This window comes from Microtus oregoni, unplaced genomic scaffold, assembly GCF_018167655.1.
Source record: "Microtus oregoni isolate MIOR12 unplaced genomic scaffold, Mior012 000002F_ref0000024, whole genome shotgun sequence".
Classification (NCBI taxonomy): Eukaryota; Metazoa; Chordata; class Mammalia; order Rodentia; family Cricetidae; genus Microtus; species Microtus oregoni.
In genome coordinates this window covers 72514365-72541558 of record NW_024543061.1, presented here as the reverse complement: position 1 = coordinate 72541558, position 27194 = coordinate 72514365, and the positions used below count along the sequence as shown (strand labels likewise).

At 35.4% G+C, this 27194-nt stretch overlaps 1 protein-coding gene and 1 pseudogene across 1 annotated transcript; both read left to right on the top strand.

Annotated features, from left to right (window-relative positions):
• Window positions 1–10114: 10114 nt before the first annotated feature.
• On the top strand, window positions 10115–11051 carry LOC121436608 (annotated as a pseudogene).
• Window positions 11052–17972: 6921 nt separating this feature from the next.
• LOC121436597 (taste receptor type 2 member 125-like) lies at window positions 17973–18911 on the top strand. Its single transcript, XM_041636631.1, has one exon. It carries the CDS (start codon window positions 17973–17975, stop codon window positions 18909–18911), a length of 939 nt encoding a protein of 312 aa, XP_041492565.1.
• Window positions 18912–27194: the final 8283 nt, after the last annotated feature.

Genomic DNA, 27194 nt, shown 5'->3' with positions numbered 1-27194 from the left:
TTTTATTAAATTAAATCCTTAACAACTGCAATGTTATGCACTAGCAATGGCTATTTAAGATATTTCATATACCAACTAAATGTTTTCACAATATCTACAAAATTGAAGACACATAAAAATGCATCATATATCATACATTATTGAGAAAGTTATTAAATTATATTAATGAACACAAATGTAAAAGAAAAATATGTTGATACATTATTCTTTTCTTCTGTAGACAGTTTTATTTCTGAAGGTAGAATCCTCATTCCCAATAAATTCAATAAATCATAATAGATTTCACAGTTATATTTAAAAATCTTGGATATATTTGGTAAATTATGAAAAATTAAACATATACTCAAATCAAAAGATTTTCTTTATTTTATTTTTTAATTAATTAATTAATTAATTAATTTATTTGTTAAAGATTTCTGTCTCTTCCCCGCCACCGCCTCCCATTTCCCTCTCCCTCCCCCAATCAAGTCCCCCTCCCTCGAGCAAATTCCCAAAGAGCAATCAGGGTTCCCTGCCCTGTGGGAAGTCAAGGACCACCGACCTCCATCCAGGTCTAGTAAGGTGAGCATCCAAACTGCCTAGGCTCCCACAAAGCCAGTACATGCAGTAGGATCAAAAACCCATTGCCATTGTTCTTGAGTTCTCAGTAGTCCTCATTGTCCACTACGTTCAGCAAGTCTGCTTTTATCCCAGGCTTTTTCAGACCCAGGCCAGCTGGATTTGGTGTGTTCCCGATAGAACATCCCCAATGTCTCAGTGTGTGGGTGCACCCCTCGCGGTCCTGAGTTCCTTGCTCGTGCTCTCTCTCCTTCTGCTCCTGATTTGGACCTTGAGATTTCAGGCCGGTGCTCCAATGTGGGTCTCTGTCTCTGACTCCTTTCATCGCCTGATGAAGGTTAATATCCAGGAGGATGACTATATGTTTTTCTTTGGGCTCTACTTATTTATCTTCTCAAGGATCACTAATTATAGGCTCAATGTCCTTTATTTATGGCTAGAAACCAAATATGAGTGAGTACATCCCATGTTCCTCTTTTTGGGTCTGGCTTACCTCACTCAGGATAGTGTTTTCTATTTCCATCCATTTGCATGCAAAATTCAAGAAGTACTTGTTTTTTACTGCTGAGTAGTACTTTAATATGCATATATTCCACACTTTCTTCATCCATTCTTCCATTGAAGGGCATCTAGGTTGTTTCCAGGTTCTGGCTATTACAAACAATGCTGCTACGACAAAAGTATATGCTCAACTATGTTCATTGCAAAAGATTATCTTCAATATTATAGTCTGAAAAGCTGCTGCAAAAAAGGAAAGAATTTAATTCTTGGTAAGTTCTCCATGGTTGCTGTAGAAAGTTTCACAGTATTAATTTGTGCCTCATAGTTGCTTAGATTTATTTTCAAAAACTAAGTAAAACATGTGGATTATAGTGTCATTTCAATTTTATTTTAATATATAAAGCTTGTCTGAAGATCTGAGAATAAACAGTCCCACTGGTCAGCCTTACAGAGCAGGTAATGGTAACACAAACCTTTAAACCCAGTAGCCACAATTACAGGCACATTTAATCCCAGTAGTTGCACTAGTTGCCATAGAATCCTGGTGATTCTACGCATGCCTTTAATCACAGTGATGCACACCTTTATTTCAATCCCTAGAGAAGATTACAGAATGGGAGGAAACAGCTCTCAACACATGGTCTCGTTCTGAGATTCCTAGAAGCCAGATCGCCATTTCAGAGTGAGGTTGAGGTAAGAACCAGCAACTGGCTGTTTTGCTTTATGGTTCTTTAGATTAAACCCAAAAATCTCTTTCTGAGTTTTTATCAATCGTGCTACCTTTGGTGCCCAACTTTTTGTGCCAAGAATTTATGAAAAATCCTTTTGCCTGACGTTTTTGAGCCACCAGCCCAGGCAGGCCAGGGCTGGGATTGGAATTTCAGCTCTAGGAACCAGAACACAAACCTGGGTTCAGGAGAAAAACCAATGCTCTCAGCTCTCACTTGCCCCAGCTTAGCTTTCATGAAAGATGGAAAATACACAGAGAATCTGGATACTGTATGCTATTGTGTTGTCTTTGAATTGTTTGACCACCAAGGATGGAACAACAATTGCTAAAATACATATATGTTAAATTAATTCATTAATGTTTATAATCAAATATTTTGAAAATGCTTTGGCTTCTAAATTTAAGCCAAAGTGTATGTTTCTTTGGAGAAGAGGTTTTGCTTTTGTTCCACAGGAATTGAGAGGCTGTAGATTCATTCTGGGTTAAGAAAAATAAGGTTTGTTCAAAATGCTTTGACTTCAAAATTTAAGTTTAAGATATACTTTGGAAAACAGGTTTTGCTTTTTTTTCCCCACAGGAAGTGAGAGGCTGTGGATACATTCTGGGTTAAGAAAAACAATGCTTGATCAAGGAGAACCCCCTGAAAAATCTCCAGTAAAAACAGATGATCCAACATTTCAGAGGACATTTGTTTCAGTTTCCTCTGAGTTCTACATCCAGAAAAGCTTCAAGACTGATGGCTGAAATGATCCACAGACTTGACCACAATCCTACATTTTCTTTGTGTGCCCATACAATTATCAGTGCTCCCAATCAGCAGGAAGTAGCCTAGAAAACTGTGCCCGCATTCCCAAAAAATGGATTATGGATGTTTGCTGTTTAATGTTCCTATGAATAATGGTCAGGAAAAAAGCTAAACAAAGGAAATTAGATTCAAAGTTCTTGTGGATTTTTTTGAGGGGGGGCAGGTAATGATAGCACATGAATTTAATCCTAGCATTTAGGCATTTAGGAGGCAGAAGCAGATGAAACTTTGTGAGTCCATGGTCAATCTGGTCAACAGAGCAAGTTCCAGGACTGACTTCATACTTATTTAGAAACCTGTTTTGAAAAATCAAAAACATAATTAAAGAAAGGAAAGAAGGAAGGAAGGATGGATGAATGGAAAGGAGAAAGAAAGAAAAGAAAGAAGGAAAGAAAGAAAGTAAATAAAGAAAGACAAGGAAAAAGAAAGGAAAAGAAAAAGGAGATATAAATATGGTAAGATAAAAAGGTAGATTATTGAATCTACCTTTTAAAAGCAGCCATTTGTTTTAAATGTTTTACACTGGTTTTACTTTTACATATTGTATACAAATTTTCTATGTTGATACAAATTTGAGACTAATTTTGTTAACAAATATTGTACATACTTTTCTCATCTTATTCAAGGTTTTATACCTATACAGCACATTGAACAATGCAATGCAACTTTCTAGTCTTTGAAAATTATTATTATCAACTGTTTAGGATAATAAAGAAATATAGGTTAGTAGTTAATTACCTAATAAAATTGAACTTGTAGTCAAATTAGGTATGTTTTCAAGGTCCAACAAAGATATAGTTTAAATAGATAGGTCATTTTCAAACACTTCAGAGAACTACAGAATATGGCATTTAAGATGTTTTAATAGCCTAGGTTCTTCTGTTTTATGACAATGGTACATGTCTGCTCCTGGCAGCACCAATCTACTTCAGAGAACATAATGGGCATTGAAGAAACTCCTTATGGAGTTTACTTTATTTGTGGCAAAAGTAAACCACTGGTCAAGAAAATGCCCCTAGGTTTACTGCTGACACTATGCTGTCCTAATTAGACAAGTAAGACACAAAATATCCTGCTTCACAGAAAAGTTGGTTGAATACGCTAGGCCTATTGTCCAAATATGGATGCACCCATCGTTGCAGAGGAAACTTGGGTCGTCCAGCAGCCAGCTGTTTCGTCATTACTCATATGTTTAGAAATTGCTTGCTTGAACTTCCTCCTAGTCAGTTAATGTTATTTTCTTCTTGGGTCTCTTAGGGAGTTGAAGATTAAATAGCTATAGTTATACCTTACTAGACACAGAACGCATTTATGATAGAAAGTATATTAGGTACAAGAACTTGGACTCATTAATATAGGATAGATATAAAATATTTTTCTCTAAATTTGTCAAATGTAAATGAACTAGACTTTGTTAATGTATTTATTGCCTGTATATATTGTATATAGTCATTGTACTTATTGTATATAGTTTTCTTATATTAGTTATAGCCTTTTTAAATTTCAGACAGAAAAAGCAAATGTAGTGGCATTTCAATTTTATTTTAATAAATAAAGCTTACCTGAATATCTGAGACTAAAATAGTCCCACTAGTCAACCTTAAAAACAAGGTAATGGTAACACACACCTTTAATCCCAGTAGCCACACTAGTTGCCAAAGAAAATGGGAGGTGTATGTCTTTAATCACAGTGGTGCACACCTTTAATCCCAGATCTAGAAAGGATTATAAAACTGGAGGAAACAGCTCTCAACACGCAGTCTCATTCTGAGATTCCTAGAGGGAGGATCCTCGGATTGAAGTTGAGGTAAGAGCCAATGGCTGGCTGTTTTGCTTTCTGGATATTCTGGCTGAACCCCAATTTCTGACCCTGAGATGTTGTTAGAGGCTGCTTGGTTCTTTGCCATTTGCCCAAACATAAAATAACCACTCAGGAACTATATTAATTACAACACTGCTTGGCCTATTAGCTATACTTTAATGGTTAGCTCTTAAATCTTTAATTAACCCATTTCCCTTATTTTATATTTTACTATGAGGCTCGTGGCAAGGTTCCTGCTTGCAGTTTGTCTCTTTCTTCTCTAGTGGCTACTTGACATCTCACTGACTCCACCTACTTCCTCCCAGTATTCAGTTTAGTTTTCTTGCCTAGTTCTATTCTGTCTTATCACAGGCTAAAACAACTTCTTTATTCATTAACCAATAAAAGCAACACATAGATAGAAGTACTTCCCACACCACTGAGCTTTTATTAATTGTGTTTCAGTGGATGGTTTTATTGGTGTTCGTAGCATTCGTCTTAATCTATGACTTGTGAACAAGAAAATACTAAAAGGCTGGTTTTCAACAGCTGACTGAATAAATTATTAGTTTACTAATAGAGAGAGAGAGAGAGAGAGAGAGAGAGAGAGAGAGGTTTTGAGCGAAAAACTGTCCAGAGAATTTCTTCCAACCTTTTCTACTTGGATCCAATTTTATTTTATTTTTTTTGTGGATTGCATTTTTTTATTAAAATTTTCTGCCTCCTCCCCGCCTCCCTTTTCCCTCTCCCTCCCTGCACTCCCCATCCCCCACTCCCCTCCCCACTCAGCGGTAAAAAAAAAATGACATTTTGAATTTTGCATGCAAATGGATGGAAATAAAAAACACTATCCTGAGTGAGGTAACCCAGACCCCAAAAGTTGAACATGGGATGTACTCACTCATAATTGGTTTCTAGCCATAAATAAAGGACATTGATCCTAGAGAAGCTAAATAAGAAGGTGAACCTAAAGAAAAACATATAGTTATCCTCCTGGATATTGGAAGTAGACAGGATTGCTGGGCAAAAATTGGGAATTGGATCCAATATTTCTGGCAAGATTAATTCTTGGTAACACTGAACCATTCAACTCTTTTACAGTGGTATCAAGTTCATTTATGGCTGCAGACATTTTTACATGTTCCATAAATTGAGTTAAATTATACTAGCCTGAGAAACTTGAGTTATGCAAACACTAAGTCAAGCAAAATTCACAACAATTATATATATATATATATATATATATATATATATATATATATATTCATTTGCCTACTGCCAAATTAATTCCAAGACATACAAGAAAAGACTGTTGTTTAGTCAAGGACATGAAATGGATTCATAGATTTATTTTGTTTACTTTAGGAATCAGTGTTTTACAGAAAATCTTCCACTGACTCCAATCTTCAGCATGCTGTGGTAGTTTTCCAATTGAAAGTTTTCACAGAATTTAAAAGATAAGGACTTTCAAAATCCATGGGTACATAAGAATTGAGGTAAGAACATGAACAAATAATGACTTTGGTGAATATGTTTTAGTATCTATTTTTTCCTAGCCTTAAGATTGTAATAAAAATGACATGGCCACTCAAGTAATGAAAGAATTTGTTTTTGGAAATCTCTGTCAAGATCATTATATAATATATTACAGTGAACTCTAGTGATTGCATTAAAATCTAAATGGCTGTACAATAAAAATAATATGTCTATGCTTATTTCAATGGTGAATTAATAGCCAGGTGATATAATAAACACAGATGTCTATCAACATTTAAAAGAATAATGAACATAGAGGTATGTGTATATAGATATAGTTATATGAATTTTAAGCAGAAATATAAAGTTATAAAAATATATCACTTGCAGGAAAGTGGATTCCAATAACGATTTTATGTCAAGTGAAATGAAAGACTCAAATACAAGCACCTTATTTTTCATTTCATATGGACCCTGTATTTATAGATACAATATTACCCATGCATATTTTATCATTATAATTTTATAGTCAGGCTTCCCACCTATAATATTTAAAATATCACACACACACACACACACACACACAGTAATAGTGAGATTCCCTAGAGAACAACAAATGAGAATTGAGAACATTTATGTGAAACTATATGATATAGCTGTATAAAATTTGTTTATAAAAACCTAACACCATATTGAAAAAGTAAATGTCATAACACACTTTTAACTTTATTTTTTCTAGAGTTGTTTCATAATGAAGAACTACTATGAATAAGTGATTTGCATCTGAAGACATATCCCATTTCTCCCATGCATCAGGGTTTGTCTTTTTCTTAATGAAAATAGGTGCTCCTCGCAAAACAGAAGGTGAAAATGTTTGTAGGTAACCACACAACATAGCTTGCCATTATTATGTCAGATAATTGATATTTTGTATATATTTGCCATTCACATAATAATTTTCATGTAAAGAAGCTGGGCTCCTCATATGCACAGTTTTGGCACTTGGATAAGGTATGAAATAATATACAGTGATTGTGGTTACTGAATAGGAAGTCAGAATGCTTTGATAAAATTTTACATGAAGTTTAAATGTTAATCACAGTCACTTGTTTTTTGTAATTAGAAAATCATGCCAGGTGGTGGTGGTGCACACCTTTAATCCCAGCACTCAGGAGTCAGAGGCAGGTGTATCTCAGTGAGTTTGAAGCCAGCCTGGTGTACAGAGTGAGTTCCAGGACAGCCAAGGCTGTGATACAGAGGAACCCTGACTCGAAAAACCAATAAAACTCATGATCTACATATAATGTTTGCTTGTCTATTTATGATTTTAGATTTTTTGTTTTTGTTGACTATTTGATAAAGTGGCAGAGAACTTTCTAATGTTCTATGACTGTGCTAATAACTGGCACCTCAGTATATGGAATATTTATTAGTTTTGTCACTAGCAGGTATAACGACATTTTTAACATTCAAATAAAATGGTTGAAATTTTCTTCACACTGAATTATTTACTCCTGATTTGATAAAATCCATTATAAGTATCAATATGTCTTATTTCATAAAATGCTATCTTATTTTAAAAATTTTTAAAATACTTCTAAGTGAAAAAAATTGCATTAGCTTATCTATCCTTTACTTTCATCCAGTCCCTTACTCCTGACTTTTCTTGAGCTCATCCATCTTGCTTCATCTTGATAGTCTCTTTGTCTTTGATTATACTTGTGTGTATGTGTGTTCAAGTATATAGAAATATAACCTACTGAGAACACTTTGATGTTGAAATATGAGCGGTGGGGCTGCGTCCACGGCACCCCGGCCGCCTGGCTAGCTTAACACCAGAAATAATTACATGGACACTGTATTCTTTTAAACACTGCTTGGCCCATTTCTATCTAGCCTCTTCTAGGCTAATTCTCACATATTAATTTAGCCCATCTCTAATCATCTGTGTTGCACCCCAAGGTGCGCTTACTGGGAAGATTCTAGCCTACGTCCATCCTGGGTCGGAGCTGAATCACGTCTGCCCAGGAGAGCAGAGCATGGCGTCTCTGACAGGAGCTGCATGGTTTCTGAGCTCACTTCCTCTTCCTCCCAGCATTCTGTTCTGTTTACTCCTCCCACCTATGTTTTAACCTATCAGGGCAAGCAGTTTCTTTATTTAATTAACCAATGACCTTCCTCCATCACTTTGGTTTTTGTGAGTCTTAGGGATGACCACCCTGTACTGAACAGGTAAGGGACTCATACTAAGCAAGGGTAATTCTCTTTCTCCCACCATGCTTCTCTCATTCCTAGTGAAAATAATGATATTTGTCAATCATTTATAAACAGTGATATACTTATTAATATGCATATGGCGTATTATACCTTTGAATGCATGAAACCTACAAATTAAAGAAGCAAAGTAAAAATATGAACGCACTAAGAAATTATAAATAATTCCAAAAGGAAAATTTAAAAATTCAAACACAGGAAACTTTTCTCAAAATCGTCTCCTAGAAAAAAGTTGTATTTTATTATTAAATGTTCAGCATGGAGTTGTGTTGATGGGGAGGCAGTGGTAAGAATCTGGGAGGGGTTGGGTCAGGCTAACATTGATCAGAATACATTATGTGAAAAATATTTTTTCAATTGAAAAAATAAATGCTCAAAAATTATGCCACCTTATCCTTAAACTCTTAACCCAAAACCTGTCCTTAGCTATTCCATTAATTACTATGACTTTCTAATTACTGGTTAAGCTTTGGGTGATTGATCTCATTGGAATACATGGATGTAGCTTTCATTAAACTGCATTCCCCGGTCAATTGAATGTGCTTCATTAATGGCCATACATTTATGAGTATATAAGCATAACTAATGAGACTATATTGGTTCTTACTGAGGGGCCTCTAAAAGGTAAAAAGATCTATTCTTGATGTTTGAGCTGGTATTCTGTCGTCCATTCTCTATGGAGGGATGCCTTGCTCAACCTTGATGCAAGGGGCATGGTTGGAGCATCAACTTAAGCTGCCAGACATTGTTGACTCCCATGGGAAGCCTTACCCATTAGGAGAAGTGAATGGGGGAAAGTTGGGAGTGAGGGAGGGACAATGGTTGGGAAGAGGAAGAGGGAACTGTGGTATATAAAACGCAGACATATTTTAAAATAAAAAACTATAAAGTAGACAAAGGGATATGAAGTAGAGAGTGGGTCTTGGAGGACATAGGAAACCAGGTGAATGTGACTGAAATGCAGTGTATGAAATTCTCTAAGAATTCATTAAAATACATGTTTAAAGTGATTTGCACAATTTCCTACACATACATTCTCACTGCAATAGCTAGTAATGGGCTGCTTTATAAGGACTGTCACAGACTGATTTTTTTTCCAAATGCTGAACTCATAACCCTCAGTGTGGCTGTATTTGAAGTTAACCATTTAAAGGATATCGGTAAATCTAAATGAAGTTATAAATCAAGAGTCTAATCAGTAAAGATATGTTCTCTTGAGAAGAGGAGAGGCTTCAAGAGTCTGTGTACATAGCACAAAGCTAATGGAAACAGGCCCTTCTAAGAGACCGGCTAAGAGAAGGCTTACCAGCATCCAAATCTACTGGCCTCTTGATTTTCATGTATATCCTCTTGAACTATAAGGAAACAAAGCTTGATTTTCAAACTACCATGAATAGAATCATGCTACAGACACTTAGACAAAGGGAGAGAGAAAAATTTAGGATGGGTTCAATGCTAAAGAAATGAAATAATAAATTAAGAACACTATGCAAATATGTCTCTGGAATCCAAATTTGAAGTGTTGATATATCGTCTTTACTTAAGAAATAACTTGTGTTGGTTTAGATTCCATTTTCCTCTCCTGCATGAGTTAGAGTTTTTGCATGGTACTTTTTCATACCTCAAGTTATCAGATTAAAACATGAAAGGTAAATCCATGTAATAATGCAAATAAATATACATGAATTTGAATGCTAGCATATGAAACTGCAGCATGTCATTTATCATCAGTTAAAAGACTCTAGTCTGCTATTGAACAAAACATCTGGATGGAGCTCAAATCTAAATTAGAAAATACATTGGTTTTATGAAGCCAACTGATTCTGTTTGTTTGTTCTTTTATTATTGCATCTGATTACTAAAATGAGTGTATATATTGTATATTTGAAAAATTGTAGATACGTAACATTTAAAAAGATTGCATTAACACCAATTCTTCAGTGACTTTATGACACAGAACATAAAGACAATGAGAGATGATGCACAAGTGAAATCTGCAACTATACTCAATGAGGAGTTCATAACTGGGAATTTTTGGAATGGATTCATAACAGTGGTGAACATCATGGATTGGGGCAAAAGAAGAAAGATCTCTTCAGTGGATCAGATCCTGACTGCTCTAGCCATCTCCAGAGTCAGTGTGCTGTGGTCATTGTATGTAAGGAAATCAACATTTTCAATTTGCTCACCGTTAAAAGTGACTATGAAAACAGTAAGACTTACAAATATTATCTGGATAATTCAAACCATTTTAGCATCTGGATGGCTACCATTCTCAGCATCCTTTATTTTTTCAAGGTAGCCAATTTTTCTAATTCTATTTTCCTCTACCTAAGGTGGAGACTTACAAAGGTGGTTCCAGTGGCATTGCTGGTTTCCCTGTTCCTCTTGTTTCTAAATATTTTAGTTTCAAACATACTAATAGATACATGGATGGATAAGTTCAATACAAATGTATCTTACAGCTACAAATTTAAAAAAATGCACACATTGCAAGGCATCTTGTATTAACAAATACTATGTTCCCATTAAAATCTTTCACTGTGTCCACGACAATGTTTTCTCTGCTCATCTTCTCTTTGTGGAAACATTTGAAGAAGATGAAGCACATTGCCAAAAGCTCCTGAGACACCAGCACCACAGCTCACATCAAAACCTTGAAGATTGTGGTTGCCTTCTTCCTGCTGTATGTAATTTTTATGTTCTCTTTTTCTGTACAACTTTAGAGTCATGGGTTTGAAGAAAACATTTCTTTCAAATATTTCTACCCTGTTGGTATAATTGCTTCTCCATAACTCCATTTGTGTGTTGTGATTATGGGAAACAATAAACTGAGGCAAACCTTTCTTCTTGTATTGTTAGCGTTGAGGTGCAAGATCCCAGGAGGTGTACCTGTGAGTATCTGACACAGTAGGTGGGGGATAATTTTGCATAATTTCAATGAGGATTACTTCATAAGAAATTATTCTTCAATTTAATGTACATATTGTAAATATACTTGAATCATGTAAGAAGTAAGTGCTATACAAACTGAAAACTGCTTTGAGAAGAATGAGAATATGAAACATCTACATGTTAGAATATTTTAAATAAGAGAATTTCAATAGCTTATTCAATACATTATTTTATACTTTAAAATGATTAATTTATAATATAGAAATATAACTCCTATCTAGAGAATTAGTTCATTATGAAACTTTTTTATTTACTTTTACTGTTTAAGAATGAAGACTTGAGGTCAGTTCCCTAGCACCCAACTAAAGGCTAGACATAGCCCAGCATTTAGGGATCAAACACAGGCAGATCCTGAGGATCTCTGGCTCATCAGTCTAGCTGAAACAACAAACTGCAGTTTTAAATAATAGACCCTATATCAAAAAATAAGGTTTAATTCATAGAAGCAGATATCTAGTTTACACCTCTAAACACACATATATACATCTGCATGACACTCATACATATAAATAATTATATAATAATATAATAGCAAGTAAATATACATGACTGTAAAAGTATAAAAGTAAAATTGATAAATTTTTATGCATCAAATTACTTCAAAATTAGAAAAATTGCTCTTTTCTCATAGACTTTTCTATGTAGACTTACAAATCATAGTTTTTATATCTTCTCAGAATCATGGTGGCATTTTGTTCAAATAATTCTCTGGGTGTTACTTTCACAATGAAAATCAATGGGTCATGTATAACATTATTGGGAATGTATATTTACATTTGGAAGTCATCATTCTAATGAAAACTAGACATTATAAAATAGAAAATTGATGTGTATTATAGGCACTTATTAGAGAGATGGTGTGGCTGCAACTTAAATATCTGTGCATACTACAGAGTTCACCAGTGCAATGTCAGTTTTCACATGGAAAAATTGAGATCTAATGTGGCAAAAGTTTAGGACCTAGTAATACATATATAAAGGTGTGGGGATTGCATGTGTTTTCTGAACTGGCAGCCAGAAGCTTTATGGAAGTTTCACATGAATTTTCCTTGTTCATATAATCTGCATGTAATTTTAACCATTATGTTTATTTTTCCTTTGAGTTATGGCAATTTTCTTCTTTTGGTGTTGGCCTCATAATAAAATGTAATGAAGTTGTTTTAATGACTTGGTATTGCAGAAGTGGGAGTAATTTCAGAGTCCAGAGTGCTAACTGTTAGATCGTGGAACCGGGCAAAATATTTCTTAGTGCTTCACTGGGAGGTGAAATACTAACTTCACCTATCATATAAATATTTTTAAATCATCTTCACAGCAAATCATTTTCCCTTTTTTTCTCATAAAATATACTGCAGTTATGAAATGTGTATTGTGTTTATTTTATTTATTTTTTTATTTCAAGTGCATTAGTGCTTTGTCTGTATTTATGTCTGTGTAAGGGTATCAGACCCTGGAACTGTAGTCACAGACTGTTGTGAGCTGCCATGTGGGTGCTGGGAATAGAACCCAGTCCTCTGGAAGGGCAGACAGTGTTCCCAACCCTGAGCTTCATTTTTCTTTTGTCATTTTTGTTTGTTTGTTTAAGGCAGGGTTTCTGTGTGTAGCCCTAGTTTTTCTTGAACTCACTCTGTAGACAAGTCTAACCTCAAAATCGAGGGATCAGCCTGTTTCTGCCTCCTGATTACTGAGATTAAAAACATTGTTATTTATAAGAGGATTTCATATTTTTTGCCTATTGAATTAAAGTACTCACATATGCTAATAGTGGCACATAAACAATGATATGTTAATCTAATCAATAATACCATATTGAATAAAGCATATTGTTGGCCTTTGAATATGTGAGAATTGAAACAATCAGATGCAAACTAAAACTAGAAGTCCATAAAAAGATTAAGTTGTAGCCAAAAAGATAAATGTCAAGTTAACTGACATGGGAAATCTTTTAAAGATGTCTAAATATTCTAGCTAAATGTATATACATATAAATCATATATAACATATATATACATTTTTGTACATGTATTTTTGTCATATTCCTTCCTTTTTTCCAAACTTCTGCCATATCTTCTTTTACCATCCATGCATATGAATATTCTTTCTCTCTCTTTATAAAAAATAAAAACAAAAACCACAAAATCCCCAAACAAAATCAAGCAATGAATCAATCAAACAAACATATTATAGAATTCACATATGTATTGGCCAGCTATTCCTGTGTGTGTGGCCTTCCCTAGGATGTGGTTGATATATGCAGCATCACTCCATTAAAGAAAATTGATTTCCCACCCCCAAAAGTTATCAATTGTAGATAGTCTCTTGGTTAGGTGTGGAACTTTAAGTCCATTTTCCCTTCTCCATACTGTCGTATTTTTTTCTGGTTTGAACTGGTATTGGTCTTGAAACCTGTCATGGTCTCTGTGAATTTGTATGTACACTGGCCCTTTTGGGTCTGGAAAATGCTGTTTTCTTAGAGTCTTTCACCACCTTTGGTTCTTACAATCTGTCCACCTTCTCTTCTACATGTATACCCGAATCTTGAAGAGGAGGATGCGTTACAGGTATCCCAATAAGAATACAAACCACAAAGACTTTCACTCTCTACCTTTTGTTTGGTTGTGGGTTTCTGTGTTAATTGCCATCAACTGCAAGAACTTCTCTAATGAATGTTCAGTGATGCATCGATCTATGGATAAAGCAAAATTCTATTAATAGTCATTTTATTATTATGCTCATTTATTAGAAAAAAAGAGTTCTTCTTGTGCTTATGACATATCTTGTTCCAGTCTTATATTAGAAATGGCTTGGTTTAGTCATGAGAGGAGAGTAACTACGACTATCTAGTCTTCAACCCCATCAAAAACCTGAGAAGAAAAATAATATTACTTGAGTAAACAGGAAGTGCAAGCAAGCAACTCCCAAAATGTTCAAAAAATGACAGAGACAACTGGCTTCTTGGCCAATTACCCAAAGTTTCATTTGCAATGTTGGGGCAACAAATTTTGACTAAGGCCTAGAATAACTGACAGACCATTTTAAGAGGCAAGAAAAATTTCAAAAATCTTTTACCCTTTTTTGATAATATTTGATGGTCTTTTTTTCTTGTTATCTTGCTTGTCCAGTACAGACACCATGCATTTTGTCAGTGGTTAATGCAGGGCAGTTCTTTTCCCAAAGGCTAGTTTTGCCAGGAAGAAAACAAGCTCCAAGTGCAGTGTCTTTGGTGCCCAATATTCTTTTCGGAATAGATCGGTGCTCCCAGGAGCAGTCACGTCTCACATCAACAGAACCCTATGTAATATAAATGGCATATTTTACGTTTTTTTGAAGTGGTTGAAAATTACTTATCTATGGAGAATACAGTTTCTATGTATCTAAAGAATCTGATTAGCTCAGGCACCCTCTCCTCAACTACCCAAGGAACAAGCTGGGGACATCTCCTTGGATACCTGGGAACCCCTCTAGATTCAAGCCTCTTGCCAACCCTAAAATGGCTCCCTTAATTAATATATATACTTACCTGCTCCCATATCCACCCTTTCTCCATCCCAACCATCCCATTCCCCCAAGCTCTCCCCATCTTCCCCTTCTCCCTTCTCTCTCCCCATCTCCCCTTACCCCCACTCCACCCCCATCCCCAAGCTCCCAATTTTTGCCTGGAAATTTTATCTACTTCCAATATCCATGAGGATAACTATATGTTTTTCTTTGGGTTCACCTTCTTATTTAGCTTCTCTACGATCACGAATTATAGGCTCAATGTCCTTTATTTATGGCTAGAATCCACTTCTGGCCCTATCCTGTAGCCACAGTGATGAATATCTTGCAAATCACCATAGAACCTTCATCTGGCGATGGATGGAGATAGAGACAGAGACCCACATTGGAGCACTGGACTGAGCTCCCAAGGTCCAAATGAGGAGCAGAAGGAGAGAGAACATGAGCAAAGAAGTCATTACCGAGACGGGTGTGACCACCCACTGTGACGGTGGGGCTGATCTAATGAAAGCTAATTAGAGGCTTGACTCTAGAGGGGTTCCCAGTGATCAAACCAGATTCTCTGAATGTGGCTAACAATGAGGGCTGACTAAGAAGCCAAGGACAATCGCACTGGGTTTTGATTCTACTGCATGTACTGGCTTTGTGGGAGCCTAGTCTGTTTGGATGCTTGCCTTCCTAGATCTGGATGGAGTGGGGAGGACCTTGGACTGCTCTTTGGACTGGAGAGGGAGGGGGAGAGGAAGGGGGAGGGAAATGAGAGGAGATGGAAATTTTTAATAAAAAAAGAAAAGAAAGAATCTATAAGTATGACAAACATGGATGACTTTGACCTATAATTCTCAATACCTATATAGCTTAAAGAGGAAGGCTTTATATTAGAATGCTAAACACTCTTTAAAAAATTGTGAAGCAAATGAGGACAATGACCTTAAACGAAAACAGTGTATAATATCTTGATCAGATGTAGAAATATATAATGCATATGGTAAAAATATCCTAAAATCGTATCAATATACAAAATATCTTAAGCAGAGGTAGAAACATACATACATGCAATATGACAAAATAACTTTGCATAGGTGTACAAATATTGTAAACAGAAATAGGAGCATTTTCAATAGAAAAATATAATTTTAGTTTCTATCAATACACAAGAATCTATACCAAGTAAATTGTCAACAAATAATAGCTCACATGTATTTGTCCTATTACACACTATTATTATTAATGTGAGTAAGATCACACTAATCTACCTATTATCCCATCCAGTTGCCCTTTTTTAGTATAATAAAGGGTCCTTTATTTAGGGTTAGACTGCTAGATCAACAGTCCTCTGCATGAGTGAGGAATAGGAACTGAATCCAGCAGCCAAGAGAGATACACATGTTTGTACATCTGTTTTATAGTACACAAGGACATGCTCAAAGTGGTCTAGCATCTCAAAGGCCATTGACTGAAGGCATTTTCCCAGCAATCTTTTTGTCAAGTTCTTCAGGGTAGTGAAGGGCATTAACAATAGCCTGTAGTGTTTAAGGAGTTCTATAGCAACTCTTTGGCCAACAACTCAAAAAAGTAACTCATTTCTGGCACTAGAGATTTTATTTGATACGATGAATATAATGTGTAGTTGGGTCATAATATGGCAAGTAAACTTAAATTCATGCACACACACACAAACCATTTACTCTAGTCGTTTTTCAAAGGGCATTTCAAAAGACCTTCATGTATATATCCCAATAAATATCATGCTTTAACTTGCCTTCTCATTCCCCTTCCCATTTTATCTTTCTATGCTAATTTCATTCTTTACCACTTTATAACATTAGAAGATACCCTACTATATCCAAATCCCTTAGTAGATAATATATATCATATATGTAATACATAATATTGCACATCATATTTTAAAGCAATATATGATATAATATATAAATATATGTGTATGCTTATATGTAACAATAATGATTAAGATGAGGTCATGAATTTGAAAAGCAGGACATTCATGTGTGGACTTGGATTGGAAGATGGAGGAGTCACAATGTTGCAACACAGCACTTATATATGTATACTCAAAAACTTAGCTTAAACAAAGAACCTACACCCACACACACATACACCCCTACACACTCCCACACACCCCTTTCTACGTTAGAACAGTACTCTCTTGAAAACAGCACAGCTTTCCAAAATGAGTCACAAAAAATGTAGTTAAATGTTTTGTTGAGAATCCAATGTGCAGGCCACTAATTTGCCACATAGTTTCTTGTTGAAATTTGTGTGTGAGCTACTTCCTGATTAGACCCTGTACTAACTAAATGCAGGAATAAGAACAACTCAATAAAAGGTGTGTGTGTGTGTGTGTGTGTGTGTGTGTGTGTGTGTGTTAGATATATACAGGACATTACGCTTGGTGGTAGAAGGCATAAACCTGTATAGGGATGACAAAATTGATGAAATCTTTGGATTAAAGAAATTTGACAGTCCAATGGAAAAAGACAAAAGTATTAAAATTTAAATAAAATGACAAGAATGATATGTTTGTCTTGTAGTAAATTTGCTTGTGATTGCACATTGCAGTCCAAAAGTAAGTAGAATGTGAGTTTATCAAATAGAATCCCTAAGTTAACAGCCCTGCTATGCACTAACAAAGGCTCTTTAGGATATTTCATATAAAACTGGATGTTTTCACAATAGCTTTAAAAACTTAAAAGGACCTATAAAAAGTATCAAACATCATATTTTATTGAGAAAATAATTAAATTATATTGATAAGCACAAAATTAAAACAGAAATATGTCAACACATACACAATTCTTCTGTAGACAATGTTCATTTTTAAAGGTAGATTCCAAATAAATTACTTTAAATCATAATAGATTTCATAGTTATATTTAAAATTCCTGGGTATATTTGGCAAATGATGAATAATTAAACACATAGTAAATTAATTAAGAAATAATTTATACTTGTTTGGATTACAGTTTCCTCGTGCATGATAGTTTTTGAATGGTCTTTTTAAAGACTGTAACTTATCAGATTAAAACATGAGAGATAAATCCATGTAGATAATGCAAATAAATTTATATGAATTTGCATGTTAGAATATGAAACTTCAGCATGTCCTTTATGATCAGTTAAAAAGGCTCTGGGACTGCTATGGAACAAAGCATCTGGAAGGAGCTCAACCTGACTTAGAAAATGCAGTGCTTTCAAGAAGCCAACTGAGCCTGTTTGTTTATTATTACATACAAAACCTAAAATGAGTGTATATGCTGTGTATTTTTAAAATTTGTTGACGCATAACATTCAAAATGATTGCATTAACATCTATTCATCAGAGAATTTAAGAAACAAAACATTCTCTTCAGACAATGAGTACTGCTGCACTGGTGATATTTGCAACAATGCTCAATGTGGAGTTCATAACTGGGAATTTGGGGAACGGCTTCATAGTACTGGTGAACATCAAGGACTGGGTCAAAAGAAGAAAGATCTCTTCAGTGGATCAGATCCTCACTGCTCTGGCCATCTCCAGGACCATTGTGCTGTGGACAGCGTACATAATTGTATCAATATTTTCAATGTACCATGATGCAGAAGTGACTATGAAAAGAGTAAGAATTAGTAATCTTATCTGGGTAATTTCAAACCATTGTAGCATCTGGCTGGCCACTATTCTCAGCATCTTTTATTTTCTCAAGATAGCCAATTTTTCTTACTCTATTTTCCTCTACCTAAGGTGGAGACTTACAAAGGTGGTTTCAGTGACATTGCTGGTTTCTCTGTTCCTCTTGTTTGTAAATATTTTAGTTACCAACATACACATACATATTTGGATGGATCATTTGAAAGCAAATGTATCTTACAGCGATAAATTAAAGAATTTTACAGAAATACCTAGACTTCTTGTATTAACAAATATTATGTTCACATTAATACCTTTCACTGTATCCACAACAATGTTTTTTCTTCTCATCTTCTCCCTGTGGAAACATCTGAAGAAGATAAAGCACATTGCCAAATGCTCCCGAGATGCCAGCACCACAGCTCACATCACAGCCTTGAAAACTGTGTTTGCTTTCCTCCTGCTGTATGTAATCTTTACTTTCTCTCTTTTTGTACAACTTTGGAGCTATGACTTTAAAGAGAAAAAAAATTTCCAATATTTTTACGCTGTTGGTATAATTTCTTTTCCATCACTTCATTCGTGTGTCCTGATTATGGGAAACAGCAAGCTGAGGCAGACCTCTCTTCTGGTACTGTCCGTGTTATGGTGCAAGATCCAAAGATGTGTACCCTTGTGTCTCTAACATACTAGTGGGGAAATAATTTTGCATAATTTCAATAATTATTGCTTCCTAAGAAATTACTCTTCATTTCAATGTGTATGTTGTAAATATATTTGCGTTCTGTAAGAAGTAAATGCTATAGAAACAGTAAACAATTTTGAGAAGAATGAGAATATGAAACATCTATATGTAAGAATATTTTAGTAATAAAATTTCAATGGCTGTAAACTATTTGAGATTTTAAAATGATTAATTAATAATATAGAAATACAAATATTGTCTATGAAAATAGTTCATTCGTAATGCTTTTCATTTTAGCTGTTTAAGCAGGAAAATCTGAGGTCAACTCCCTAGCACACAACTAAAAGTCAGGCACAGCCCAGCACTTAGAAATCAAATACAGGCAGGTCCTGAGATATCTTACTGAGCAGTCTAACTGAAACAGCAAACTCCAGTTTTAAATGAGAGACCCTATATTAAGAAAATAATGTTTAATTTTAGAAGTAGACATCCTGTGTACACCTCTAAACACAAAGACATGTGCAAAAAAGGACACCCACATACATATGCATGACACACATACATATAAATAATGATATAATAAAATAAAATTACAAGTAAATCAGCACACCTATAAAACAGTAAAAATAAAATCGATGAATTTTATAGCTATAAAATAATTTCAAATCTAGAAAAGTTGCTTAAGTTCTTATAAAATTCTCTGTATAGTCTTCCAAATCAAATGATTTTTAGATATTCTCAGATTCACATTGGCATTTTATTCAGTTACTCTATGGGTGTTAGTTTCACAATAAAAGACAATGGATCTTGTATAAGAATAATGGGAATATATATTTATAATTGGAAGTAAGTCACCATTTTAATGAAAACTAGACAACATAAAATTAAAAACTGACATGTTATAAAGGCACTTACTAGACAGATGGTGTCATATATGTGGCCGAAACCTAAGGATTTATGCATATACAGAGTTCACCAGTGCAATGTCAGTTTTCATATGGAGAAACTGAGATCTTATAATGTAGCAAAGGTTTAGAACCTACTAACTCATATATAGAGATATGGGGGTTACATTTGTTTTCTGAACTTCTAGCCAGACGCTTTATAGATGTGTCACTTGAATTTCCTATGTCAACCTCACTGTTTCTTATTCCTATAATCTGCAGGTAATTATAATCATTATATTTTTCCTTCCTTTTAATTATGACAATTTTATTTTTGTTGTTGGACTCATACTGAAATGTAATGAAATAATTTTAATGACTTGCTATTACAGAAGTAGGAGTAATTTCAGAGTCCAGAGTACTAACTGTTAGATCATGGAACCAGACAGAATATTCCTTAGTGCTTCAGTGTGAGGTAAAATACAAGCTTTATCTAACATAAATTCTTTAAAATTATCTTCACAGTGAATCAATTTAGATTTTTTTCTCATTAAATATGTTACAATTCTCAAATGTATACTATTGTTTGTTTGTTTGTTTATTTATATTAATGAGCCTAGATGGGTTCTGTTTGAGCAGCCCCTAGCAGTGAGACCAGGATCTATCCCTATTCATGAGCTAGCTTTTTAAAGCCCATTCCCTATGGTGGGATGTGAAGGCTGAAAAATGAAGCTCCATTTCCACTTTGTCTGATGGTCACAGAGTTTGAAGATTGACAAGCATAGTTGTACATGACAACTAAAGATGTGATTGCTTGGTTCTTTTGAAATTAAGATAAGTCCACACCATTCAGACAGATGGTCAGGACTAGCAAACGTATTTCTGATTCTTCTTTTGTAACTATGAGGTCACCTTGGGAGGGGTGGTCTTCAGCATAAGTGACTTGATCTAGAGTAGAGACCTTTGCTATCTAGACATCAGAATGCTAATAATTGATGTCTCAGAGTGATAAAGCAATTGACTGTGAGAGTTATCCTTTGTATAATGTTGAAAAAGCCTTTTGTTACCTCCCCCTCCCTTGGCTTATGTTTGGCTGTTAAAAAATAAATGTGTGTGGATTTCAGGATTTCAGTAATCACTGGAATACTCTCCTGGTATTATTTTATGTTTTCTGTCTTGTTATTTTTTTTTTGTGTCTTTATATTCTTTACTTATATTTCTTCAAACCCGCACACCTATCCTGGCAAGAGGTGATTTTGTTCAGGCCAGTCCTAAACATTGGGATGCCTTTCTCAATCTTTGTGCAGGGAGGTAAGGTTGGTACTTCCTCAACTTAATGTCCCAGGATTGTTGATTCCCATGGAAAGCCTTTCCCTTTCTGAGGAGTGGGTGGGGGATGGGTTAAGAGGGAGTTAGAGAGGAGTAGAAAGATGGGAGAGAGAAGTAACTGTGGTTGTTATGTAAAATGAGTAAAAAAATTAAAATAAAAAAAATGTAAAAGAATTAAAAAATTGGGTATTGAGTAGAGAATGGTTTTTGGAAGACGTGGGAGATGGGGTGACTATGATTCAAAGACAATGTTTGAAGTTCTCTAGGAATTCATTAAAATATGTTTTTAAAGTGACTTGTACAATTTCCCACACAAGCATTCTCCCTGCAATAGCTAGTAATGGGCCTGCTTTAGAAAGATAGTCACAGACTGATTTGTTTCTAAATGCTGAAGTCTTAACCCTCAGTGTGGATGTACTTGATGATAACCATTTAAAGGCTATCAGTAAAATTAAATGAGATTATACATCAAGGTTCTAATCAGAAGAGACCAGTCCTAGAAAAGGAGAGGCTTCGGGAGTATGTTGACAAAGCATAATCCTCTGTGGAAATGTCTGCCTCTACCATCTCCTAGAAGAAGCCTCACCAGCATCCAAATCTGTGGCCTCTTTATTTTCATGTATATCCTCTTGAACTATGAAGAAGCAAAGCTTGATTCTCAAGCTAATATGAATGGATTTCAGCCACAGAAACTTAGACTAACTAAGAGAGAGAAAAATTTAGGATAAGGGGTAATGCTGAGGAAATTAAATAAAGAAAGAAAAAAATGTACAAATCTTAGCGCTGTATGAGTCACCAATAATGTGATATTAGTACCTATATTAGGTTTCATTTAAGGTTCTAAGTAAAATTAACTATACTATACATATATTTCATGTTCATCAAACACAAAATTTTAATTGATTATAATATTCTTTAATAATGCTTATTAATAAAAAATCTGCATATTACCCAATAGAAAAGTTGATTCATTCAAGATGATGATAAAATAGACAGAGACTTTGCCTAATTTGAAAAGTAAACCTGACATAATCTAAAAATCAGAAGAAAATGTCAGAGATGTGAACAAGTATTTGTTACAGTTTATATTCAAGACTTGGAGAGATGGTTCAGTAGTTAACACCAAATATTGCTAATGATGAGGAGTCAAATTTGATTTTCAGTACTCACATCAGACATCTCACAATTGCCTATAATTTCAGCTGCAGTGGACCTGCTGTCTCTGACTTCTTTGTGTAACTGTATGTAGTAAGAGGAGTGGGCTGTTTTTTATCCAGGCTACCTGGCTAGCTTAACCCCCGAAATAACCACACAGAAACTGTATTAATTAAAGTACTGCCTGACCCATTATCTCTAGTCTCTTATTGGCTAACTCTCACACCCTGATTTAACCCATTTCTAATAATCTGTGTATCACCACTAGGTCATGGCTTACCGGGAAAGATTCAACACGTCTGACCTGGAGGCTTCATGGCAGCTCTCTGACTCTGCCTTCTTCCTCCCAGAATTCAGTTCTGTCCTCCTGCCTATCTAAGTTCTGCCCTATCTAAAGGCCAAGGCAGTTTCTTTATTCATCCAATGAATGCAAAACATAGAAAGAAGGACCTCCTACACCATTTCCCTTTTTCTGTTTAAACAAAATAAAAGGCTTTCACGTTAACATAGTAAAATTACATATAACAAAACAGGTATCAAATAAGAACTACAGTTATAATATTTATATCTATTTTATGTTTTAGCATAACAAAGGAAAATATAACTTATTCTTCAAATGCATCAAAGACTTCAGAAGGATATAATATTATGTAAGTAAATAAGAAGTAAGAAACTCCCAAAACACCTCTCTGCCTGTATAGTTAAATAAAGTTTTTCTGTACTGTTGGGGAATCCATCTTCAGCCTTCAGATCCATAGTATCCAGCAAAATTTTCCATGAAACAGGAAATTTCAAAGACAGTTCAGTCACTTTCTTTTGTATCCTGCAAAATCTCTCACAGACTCTATAATGAACCAGGAACCCTGAAGCATCATCTCACCTTTAGGTAAGTTCAGCAGTCATCTCTCTGTGGGTACTGCATGTCTATTGAAGCAGTCCAGACAAGAGCAGTTTCTTGCCCAAATGGCTAACCAACTCCATAAGGAGTCCCTTAGATGCCCATCTTTCTCTTGAAGTAGCAGATGTGTCTCATTGTCATGAAAAGTCCTAAGTTATTAAAACATGTTAAATGCCATATTCTGTAGTCTTTGAAAGATATGACGAATGCCTATCCATATCTATAAAATCTAACTAACATGCCTACAAACTTGACTATTATAGATGATTATCTATTAACCTATATTTCTTAATGTATATTATACTGTTTAAATGAACTACATAATCACAATATCTTAATCAAAAGCACAAATATACATATAACAAGATCGACCTTAAATTTATATCAATAATGCAAAATCCATAGCAATACAAATTATTCATCTCTATATCATATCCCCCTTTAAATGTAAAAGAACATGTATAAACAATATTTGGCAATATGTTTTTTTTTTCTCCAAACTGTTTTGTGCTGTATGGGGACACTGTTAATCAGGACCTTTATGGTATATCCTTTGTATTAGATTTATCTCAGTCAGCAGTTGGGTGAAGTAATTTTTTGAGGGTGTTTATGGTGAACTTTCAGGAGGGCATGGTCTATCATACCATGTTGGTCTAGAAGCAATCCACAGGGGCTCATCTTCTGTGAAAACAAAAGAAGAACCTCTTTTCCAATGCATCATATCCTTAGACCCAAATTCTGAAGTCATAATACCTTCATAATATACATGCTGGTTTAGCTTAGCAGCCCACACAATGAGGTATGTCTCTGTAGTTAGATCCTTTTGGACTCTAGAGGGGCTCTCAGGTGTCCAGGGAGATGTCCCAGCTAGTATCTTAGTATCTTGAGCAACTGAGGAGAGGGAACCTGAAATGACCCTATCCTATAGCCATACTGATGAATATCTTGCATATCACTTTAGAACCTTCATCTGGTGATGGATAGAGATAGAGACAGAGACCCAAATTGGAGCACCAGACTGAGCTCTTAAGATCCAAATGAGGAGCAGAAGGAGGGAGAAGATGAGCAAGGAAGTCAGGACCACGAGGGGTGCACCCACCCACTGTGACAGTGGAACTGATTTATTGGGAGCTCACCAAGGCCAGCGGGACTGGGACTGAATAAGCATGGGATGAAACCAGATTTTCTGAACGTGGTGGACAATGAAGGCTGATGAGAAGCCAAGGACAATGGTACTAGGTTTCAATCCTAATACATGAACTGGCTTTGTGGGAGCCTAGCCTGTTTGGATGCTCACCTTCCTGGTCCTGGATAGAAGTGGGAGGACCTTGGACTTCCCACAGGGCAGGGAATATGTACTGCTCTTCATTCTCGAGAGGGAGGAGGAATGGAGTGGGGGGGGGAGTTGGAGAGGGGGAGGGGAGTGGGAGGAGGGGGAGATGTGTGCCAGGAAGGGGTGGGAAATGGGAAATTTTTTTTGCAACAACTAAAAAATAAAATAAACAAAAAAAATGTTTAGCCCTAAAAAAATAGTTTTCCTAGTGAAATCACTTCTTTAAATTAAAAATGAAAATAAAAAAATTTAAAGAAAACGCAATAATATACAGAATCCAGACTCTCTGTGAATTTTCCATTTTTACATGGCTTATCATTTTTTACTTCTTTTAATCTATGATTATCTATATTTTGTCTCTTTAAAGACTACCCTTTTTAAAGCATTAACTTTAATTTATGACTTTCTCTACTCTTTTTCTTCTCTCTCTCAAGCCTATGTATGTTTATCTAACAGTATGACTCATTTAGAGGTTTTTTATGTCTGAATCTGTCCTATTACATTGTTTTTAATTCTTTACTGTCTTGAAGAGCTTTTAAAATGCTAAGCAGCTTGGTTGCAGCTGCTCTGGGCGTTGGCTCCACCTCTCTCCAATTTCAAAATGGTGAACATACCATTTCTGCTAGCTCTGGGGCCATCAGGTAAGAGCCACACTCAGCACTTTAACTCTGAGAATGAGAGTGGAGCACATACACTCTTTTTATCTTACTTACAGCCAAATCTGCCACACAGAGCACTGGGCAGCCTGGAAACATCTCTGTGTATGGCAGTGGGAATCTGCCATGCTCTCCTGCCTGCCCAAGCCTGATCCCACTGGCTGCCCAGGCAGGAAGAGCTGAGCCACAGGCATGATCTCAGATACTTTCCTCCAAACCCTGAGTGGGCACAGAAGAAACACTAGGGCCTACAAATGTCATTGAAATGCTTAATAGCTGGTGTTTTTACTGATGGCACAGCCCAGGAAGCCTAGTTTTAAACTGGTGAAGCTTTTTTTTTCTGCTATTGCTGAGTCAGGAAATCTCTCTGGGGCATGCCCCAGCGAATAGCAAACTCTGTTTTTTTCTGTGTATCTAGAATTAAACTCTCTCAAGTTTTTAAGTGGATTTAGTCCATCATGTTGGAGTGCCCATCTGTAGTAAGAGGAGCAGACTGCTTTTGGTCCCAGCCACTCAGCTAGCTTAACCCCGGCAATAACCACACAGAAACTGTATTAAATAACGTACTGCCTAGTCCATTATCTCTAGCCTCTTATTGGCTAACTCTCACATCCTGATTCAATCAATTTCTAATAATCTGTGTATCACCATGCGGTCATGGCTTACTGGGAAATATTCAGTATGTCTGACCTGGAGGCTCCATGGCAGCTCTCTGACTCTGCCTTCTTCCTCCCAGAATTCAGTTCTGTCCTCTCTAAATTCTGCCCTATCAAAAGGCCAAGGCAGTTTCTTTATTCAGCCAATGAAAGCAACAAATAGACAGAAGGACCTCCTACACCAACTGCACACTGTGTACATGTTGACACTGTCAAAGTAAAAGATTGGTTCTTCAAATCTAGGAAAAGTATTATTAGACTAGAAGTGAGCTCTAAAGCAGTTACATGAAAAGTGCAAAGAGAACATAAATACAATGAAAATAATAAAAAATAATAAAAACATTTCAGTAACAAATAAGATGTTGCTCAACATATATATATATAATTTATGCTATATATACATATATATGTAATACTGGATGCCATATTTTCATCTAGCTTTAGTTTCCATTTCTTACTAAGAGATTTAAATTTCATACAAGGTATTCTGATTATATTCGTATACCATAATCTAGTTTTTCCCAGACTCAACCCCCTTAACTACCCATCCACCTTTGTGTCTTTTTTCCCTCCAAAACCAATAAAGAAATATTTTACTGCCAAAACATTTTTGTGTTGTGTAGTGGCATTTCATTTGTATTTTAATAAATAAAACTTGCCAGAGTTTCAGAAGAGCAAAAAAGCCACATTGGCCAGCCTTACAGATTAGACAGCAATGACACATACCTTTAATCCCAGTAGCTACACTAGCTTGTATTAGAAATCAGATGACAGTGGTGCATTCCTTATATCCCCAAACTAGAGAGGATTATAAAACAAAAGGAGATAGCTTTTAGTTTCAGTTTCATTCTGAGGCTAACAGAAGGCAGGATCAGGCACCATTTGGTGCCCAACTTTTGGGGCACCAATTTACAAAAATGCCATTTGCATGAGGCATTTTAGCCACCAGCCCAGGCCAGAGCTTGAATTGGCATTTTTGTTCTAGAAATTGGAACACAAACTTTGCTTCCTGCGTTTGGAAGAAGAACTAGCATTCCCATCTCCCATCCACTCTGGCTTAGCTTCTATGTAAAGATTAAAGATGGAAAGTACACAGTGAATCTGGATACTTTATGTCATTGTATTGACTTTGAACTGTTTTACTGGTAAGGAAGGAGCAACAGCTACCAAAAGACATTTGATTATAAATGCTGCTGGATTAATCCAACCTGCATATTTTAAAAATGCCTTGACCTCAAAATTTAAATCATATTTTTTCAGGTATAGTATGTAATGCAAAGTTTTAGTCCTTGGAAATTATTATTACCTTTGTTTAGGATAATAAGGAGATGTAGGTTAGCAATTAGTCACCTGTTATAAGTGAACTTGTAGT

Bases quoted from the DNA above. Each gene is read 5' to 3' on its own strand.
- LOC121436597 (XM_041636631.1), top strand. From the start codon at position 17,973: ATGAGTACTGCTGCACTGGTGATATTTGCAACAATGCTCAATGTGGAG.